Below are 7,214 nucleotides of genomic sequence, written 5' to 3'. Positions count from 1 at the left end.
ACACAGGAAGGGGAACATCACACTCCGGGGACTGTTGTGGGGTGGGGGGAGGGGGGAGGGACAGCATTAGGAGATATACCTAATGCTAAATGATGAGTTAATGGGTGCGGCACACCAACATGGCACATGTATACATATGTAACAAACCTGCACATTGTGCACATGTACTTAAAGTATAATAATATTAAAAAAAGAAAAAAAGAAAAAAAAAAGAAAATACCTCACAATATCTCTGGGACTTTGGCTTTTTCTTCAGTAAATTTGGGGAGTGGAAGAGTGAAGCCTTCTTTACCTTTCAACCAGTAAGTTGTTTGCTCTCCTTTGCCCAGTGGGAGGCAAAGGAAGGCCTTGGGGAATCACTGGCAGAGTTGGGGTGGGGCTGGCGGGCCGCCTGTAATGCACGGCCTCTGGGCAGATGTCTGAGATCTGTCTTGCTTGCTGGGACAGCGGGAGCTCCCTCCCTCCACAAGCAAAAGGCCTCCTTACAGATACAGTCTTACTGATTTTCTTGGGCTTTGCTGATAAGCCTGCATGGCCAGGCAGCAATGTCCTAGGGGGTGACAGTCCATGGAGACTAAAGCTTGTTGCAAAGAAAATCTTTTAAAAATAATAATAAAATCTATTGCACTGTTAGTATAAGTGGGGCACCCAGTGAGGCACCTCACATCCATGTCCACATTTACTCCTCACATCCACCCTTCAAGGATAATATTATCACCACTCCCATTTTGCAGATGACAAAAACAAGCCCTCAAACTCAGACAGCTGGTCAGTAGCAGGAATGGGTTCCAAGCTATGTCTAAATGCTGCCTTCTAGAAAAGTCTTCCTCTTACTGAAGTCAGTTGATTGAATACAGAATGCCAAGGCCAGGCTAAGCAAAACTAGGGAGATGATGCCACTGCCTTCCCTTCTACTTCTTTTTCTGGACTGGGGTGTTCAAGAGGAAGCTAGGGGACCATTTGTAGCAAAAAAAAAAAAAAAGAAAAAAGAAAAGAAAAGAAAAACATCCCCTAAGGGGTTGATTTAGCTGAGAGTTAAGGTATTCTCTGTTGAAGATTCCACTTTTGATCATTTGAGGGAACTTCTTCTCCTCTGAAGGAAGAAGATCTGGCAGTCATGAGTGCCTCCAGGGGAACCTTAGATGTCTCCATGCATCACTTCATGGAGATGCATCCATCCCGCTAAGTTCCTCGATGTCTCTATCGGATACCCAAACGGGGTAGGCGGGGCACGGTTGGCCTGGTCTTACCTTGACCGGACTGGTGCCTCTCTTTTGCACATCATACCCCCCACAATGGCACCAGGGCGCCTGCAGTGCTCTGAGAGACATGAATCCGGAGAGCTGCCATAAACCAGTCACTGCTTAGTTATCAACTTGTCAGTGGAGTGTCAGTGGGGTAGGGGCTGCTTTGGAGAGGGAACCTACCTATACTGCTTGAATTCTTTGATCACCAGGACTTTTCATTAAGCAAATCACAGACGACTTCTCTGAAGTCTGGGACTCTTAGGTTGGGATTCTCAACCATTCTGACATTGCTTAGTCATTGCTGAGTCCTGCTCAAAACCTTAGTGCATTCAGTTTGGAAACAGAAGGCAGAACTGATTCAGCATACAAGGTAATCCCCATGGAGGGCGGTTCACTGGGCTCCTCAGCTGGGACATTTTACTGAAAATGTTTGCAACCAGAAATACAATTAGAATCAGGTCTAGATCCTTTATAAGCAGCTCTAGCTTCAAAGTTCATCCTAAAAACCTTTGCTTACATGATAAGAGAGGGGTTTAAAATTCTTGTTTGAAGGCTGGGCGTGGAAGCTCACACCTATAATCCGAGCACTTTGGGAGGCCAAGGTGGATGGATCATCTGATGTCAGGAGTTCAGGACTAGCCTGGCCAACATGGTGAAACCCTGTCTCTACTAAAAATACAAAAATTATCCAGGCTTGGTGGTGGATGCCTGTTAACCCCAGCTACTTGGGAGGCTGAACCCGGGAGGCGGAGGTTGCAGTGAGCCGAGAGCATGTCATTGCGCTCTAGCCTGGGCAACAAGAGCAAAACTCCATCTCAAAAAAAAAAAAAAAATTCTTGTTTGAGACTCGGGTTCACTTAACAACAAATGTGTTTTTATATATTGTGGAAAATTTGCAGTATAAAACAATGTTAATCATCTAAGCCTTTTTGAAATTTACATCACTGAGTAATTCTTTTTTACATGACAAACGGCATATGAGTGCCTGGCAATGGTAATGCAATAAAATTACTATAAAGCAAAAGAATGTAATATTCCCTGGAGGTCGTGGCTATAGATATCTTCTGTACCGCCAAGAATATACTCTACCTCGGAGAAGGGCAGATTATCATCTATGGGCCAAATCCAGTCCACTACTTGTGTTTGCAAATAAAGTTTTATTGGAACATGGCCATGCCGGTTGATTGACATATTGTCTATTGCTGCTTTTGAGCTACAACAGCAGTTAAGTAGTTGCAACAAAGACTCTATGGCCCCTGAAGCCTGAAATATTTACTGTCTGGCCCTGTATAGAAAAGGCTTTCCAGGCCAGGCACAGTGGCTCATGCCAGCTAATCCCAGCACTTTGGGAGGCTAAAGTGGGTGGATTGCTTGAGGTCAGGAGTTCAAGACCAGCCTGACCAACATGGTGCAACCCAGTCTCTACTAAAACACACACACACACACACACACACACACACACAAATTAGCCGGGTGTGGTGGCACATGCCTGTAATGCCCGCTACTCAGAAGGCTGAGGCAGGAGAATCGCTTGAACCCAGGAGGCAGAGGTCACAATGAATAAGATCACACCACTGCACTCCAGCCTGGGTGACACAGTGAGACTCCATCTCAAAAAAAAAAAAAAAAAGAAAAACTTTTCCAACTCCTGCTCTTCATTTAAGTGATTATATGTGCGTGTGATTGCTTAGAATGGGAAGTCATAGAAAAAAGGAGGCTATGTGTATTTGCATGGTTCTAACAAGAGCACAGTACAAAACCCTATCTATAAAGCATGTGATCAGTATTGCCTGAAGTGGATAACGATCTTATCCTCCAGATGGAAAACAGTAGGCAAAAAGCAAATGCATCTTCTAAAAGTATCCCCTGGTTAAAGCTAGGGGCCTGGAGGGAGATAACAATATTGTATTTACAAAGTGTTGTCAGTGATACCCACGTGAACTGCTGCTTTCCATTTTGGACGCCATGTTCACAGTGTCTCCAAACAGACAGTATCTGGACATGGTAATCCCCAGCACACCAGCCACCACAGGACCTAAAGAGTGAAGAACCAACGCTCTGCATTGCCCGAGGCTGGATTCTACGATGCGCATCAAATGAACAAATGTAGTGATGCACCCTCTTGGGGCAAAGTTTGGCAGTAGGTTTTAGGGTTTACAGAAAGGAAATTGACAGAACCCACAAACTCCTGCTGGAAAGCGACATCATCATTAAATGACCGTGTCACTCATGAACTAGAGCTGTGAACGATGCCAATAGTGGTACAAACATGGGAGCAATTCATTCTGACTGAGGATCAGGTTTTATCTTTGTTGAGCTTTGGAAGATATGTAGCACAACTAGCTACAAAAATTTGCTGGAACAGGTGCAGAGTGAAAACACAGGACACTTTGTGCAAAAATGATTAAGAATTTCCAGACAGTGACAGAAGAGTGTGAAACCAAGCATGGACCACTTCTGCACAGATCACATGCCCATGAGTTAGCAGACACAGAGCACACCAAAGGGCATTTGATGCTAAGGCTTGGAGGAAAAGTAGCTCTATATAACCCGTCCTGGGTTTTGGTGTCTCTTCCTTTTTTTTTTTTTTTTTTTTTTTGACAGAGTTTCGCTTTGTTGCCCAGGCTGGAGTGCAGTGGCACGATGTCAGCTCACTGCAACCTCTGCCTCCCAGGTTCAAGCAGTTCTCACACCTCAGCCTCCTGAGTAGCTGAGATTACAGGTGCCTGCCACCACAGCCAGCTGGTTTTCTGTATTTTAGTACAGACAGGGTTTCACCATGTTGCCCAGGTTGGTCTCAAACTCCTGAGCTCAGGCAATCCACCCATCTCGGCCTCCCAAATTGCTAGGATTACAGGCGTGAGCCACTGCGCCCAGTCCTTATTTTTGGTTGAATACATTGAAGCCATTGTGTGTCCTTGTTGTTACCAAGCAACCTAGCTAAATAGAAACACACATGCAGAGACAGTTCAATCTTTTATTTCCCCTAAAGATGTTACTGTTCAATGTCCAGGTTCCTAAAAGCCTTGGACCTAGGAGTGAAACCCAGAACTACCTGCTGCCATCCCTGGACCATCAGGTCATCAATTTTATCTACCTGTGTGGAGGCCAATCCGAAGCTGGAGCTTCTCCTGGGGCATGTGCCCAATTTGGAAGCAGATGGTGGCACTGAGGAAGTGCAGGGACATGGTGGCAATCTCAGCCACATGCTGGCTTCCATTGCGGATAGGGAGTCTGCAAGCCACCAAGTACGCATCTCCAATGGTCTCAACCTGAAAACAAAGCGACAGAGTGACCTTTGTTTTCCAAGAGGGAGGCCAAGGGTGGGGGTGGGGTCAGAGATTAAGGCCCCTCATTTGTCCCCAACCTTGAGGCCCCAAGTTTGGATGCGTCACACTCCCTGACCTCCATCCCATGCAAGTTCCAGCATTTCTTCAGTTCCTGCCTTTGTCATGGCTCTTCCACAAGGCCCCCCTCACCCTCCTTCCCCGAGCCTCCCTCCCCACAGTCACTGTTTCCTCCTCTGAAATCCGATAGTAGCGGTGACTGTATTTCCCCAGCCCAAATTCAGAACCAGTGAGACAGAGAGCAGTACGCTCCTAGAGTCAACCTTGAAGGGTGAGGTGGATCTGTCAAGCAGAGACCATCTCACCCAACCTCAAATGTCCACGCCCCGCACAAGGGCTCTTAGATACATTTATACATGGGTATACATTACACATTACACAAAATGTATTCATTCATATATATATATATAATATATAATGTATGTATCTGCCTGTCTGCCCTCTTCCCCCTCCATCCTCCTAATAAAATCAGCTTTCAGATCTGTCCTTCACAATAGAGAAATAAATGACAAGTAGAAGCTTAAAGTTACAGCCCTTTCCAGATACATTTGCATTTTAGCAGAACCCAAAGATGATGTGGTAAAGGCTGAATTTCAGGCATTAGCCAGAGTTAGGTAAGAACACCTCTGTCCTGGTGACCCTGAAATTATGCAAAGTCAACTAGTCGACAAGCCTCACCTGCTTCTGGGTTTCCTCTCCCCACCATGATAACGTCCTTTAGAAATACAAACTAAGTTTTAATATGAGCTCAAGCAAAATACAACTGAGAAGGTAATACTAAGAGGAAAGAGGAAAATCCCAGATGTCCTCCTAAGCAGGGCAGGTTCTGGTTTTGTTGGGTGTGTGTGATCTGCTCTTAAAGGTTATCTATACCATCCTTTCTTTCACCCTTGAACAGAGGCATCATTTGTGGGGAACACTTTGAGATAAACATTGAAGACATGCCACTGTGTCACTGAGGTATGTGACCATATGACCACACTGTCCCCCAAATCTCGCTGTCCCCAGGTCCACAGGCAGAGACAGGGCCCTGGGATTGTGGTCGGAGCTGGTGCACTTGCGGCTGCCCACCAGGCATGTATGAGCACAGGCACACGGTACTGTCCCTGGAGTCATGATCTGACCGCTTCTAAAGAGTCAGAACACACAGAAAGCAGCCCTCATCACCACCACCAGCCGGCAGTCATGAAGAGCTAAAACATTTCTGTTTTCCGCGTCAAAAATGGTTTTCACTCTAGGTGACCGTGTCCTTCTGTCTCCCAGAGTAGCACCCGGCAGGGAATTGTTGCTGCCCCCCTTTTAGCCACAAGTCTGATAGTCTAAAATTGGGAGTCTTTCTTCAGTCTTAATTGCTAAGGATCAGGACAACAGACGTGAGACCCACACAAGATCCAAGGACAACCTTTGAGGGACAGTAAACAGGAGCCTCTCTGCCTCTGAAGGAAACGTATTTAGGAAAGACAGGAAGGAATTAGCCAGTGGAAGGTCAATGCCTCTTTTTAAAAAGTGTTTACGGTGAGATAAAATATTGGAAGGAAACAGAGGAAACTGGTGATTTTTGACAAGCACATACCTCTGTGACTAATCAAGACCTCTTCCAAGAAAACAAACAGAAATAAAATATTGAGTTTCTGCCGTGAAGTGACATAGACTGAAATGGAGCTTCTTCCTGGCTGATGTCTGGAATAAGTTCCATTCTCCATCATGCCTCAGAGACAGCCCGCAAGGAGCACGCGTGATCGCACAGCCAGGATGAGGCATCTCACCTTATAAACATCATTAAGTTGTGATGATATGATCGAATAAACTGTACAGGTCACTGAGGAGCTTGACGACTCGCAAAGGGGAGCTGAGAGAACACAGCTTTGTGAACCCAACAATGTCAGAGAAAAAGATTGTCACAGACTCAAAATGTTCTGGTTCCATGGACCTTCCGGCTAGGAGTTGTTCTCCAATGAAGCTGAAACCAGAGAAACAGATCATTTTTGAATGGGATCTTCTTCATCTCGTCTCCTACAGACTCTTGCAAAGTTGTCCTCATTGGTCCTTTTGCTTCAATGGCCAAGCTTTTGGTTAACAAAATTCATTTTCTAGAGGAATTCTTTTAACATCCACTTCTCCAGTTGCATTCTCTCTAAAGAGCTATTTTAATTGACGTGTATAAATTGTGGGAGAGTAGGAGAGAGGGTCACATGATGCCTTTATAAAAAGGATTTTCTTTATGTATATTGGTTATAGAGTTAGGGTGTAAAGACTCTGCATTTGTGGAAGGAAATATAATCATTCACCAATCCACAAATCAATTTCATTTCAGTCAACCAATCTCATTAAAAATCCCTGCCCCCGCTTCTTTGGTCTAGACACAAGAATTTTAACAGCAAATACTTCTGCCAAGTGTTGAGAGAGTGAACACATAGAAACAGAACCAAAAATGGAGCAATATTTGAATGTGAAGGCACAGGTACATATTAAACTGTGTGGAGGTTTTGGACCTGCAAATACAGGTGAGGTAGCAATTAGTCAGACTCGTGAAACGAGGGCGCCATCTAGTGGCTACTCTCCTGTTGCTGCATCCACCACCCTCCACGTAAAAGACCGACTACAGCCTCTATTTCTATGG

The 7,214-nt window shown here is 45.1% G+C and overlaps 1 protein-coding gene across 1 annotated transcript in view; it reads right to left on the bottom strand.

Annotated features, from left to right (window-relative positions):
- Nucleotides 1-221: 221 nt before the first annotated feature.
- LOC129461992 (guanylate cyclase 2G-like) overlaps nt 222-7,214 on the bottom strand; it is a 49,864-nt gene continuing 42,871 nt past the window's right edge. Inside the window, 7 exon segments of the mRNA XM_063633239.1 lie at nt 222-347; nt 1,251-1,295; nt 1,297-1,343; nt 3,184-3,282; nt 4,345-4,519; nt 6,361-6,381; nt 6,383-6,554. Of these exon segments, the coding sequence (XP_063489309.1) occupies nt 222-347; nt 1,251-1,295; nt 1,297-1,343; nt 3,184-3,282; nt 4,345-4,519; nt 6,361-6,381; nt 6,383-6,554 (685 nt within the window).

Source organism: Symphalangus syndactylus, chromosome 2, assembly GCF_028878055.3.
Source record: "Symphalangus syndactylus isolate Jambi chromosome 2, NHGRI_mSymSyn1-v2.1_pri, whole genome shotgun sequence".
NCBI lineage: Eukaryota > Metazoa > Chordata > Mammalia > Primates > Hylobatidae > Symphalangus > Symphalangus syndactylus.
This window is presented reverse-complemented; position numbering and strand designations above follow the sequence as displayed.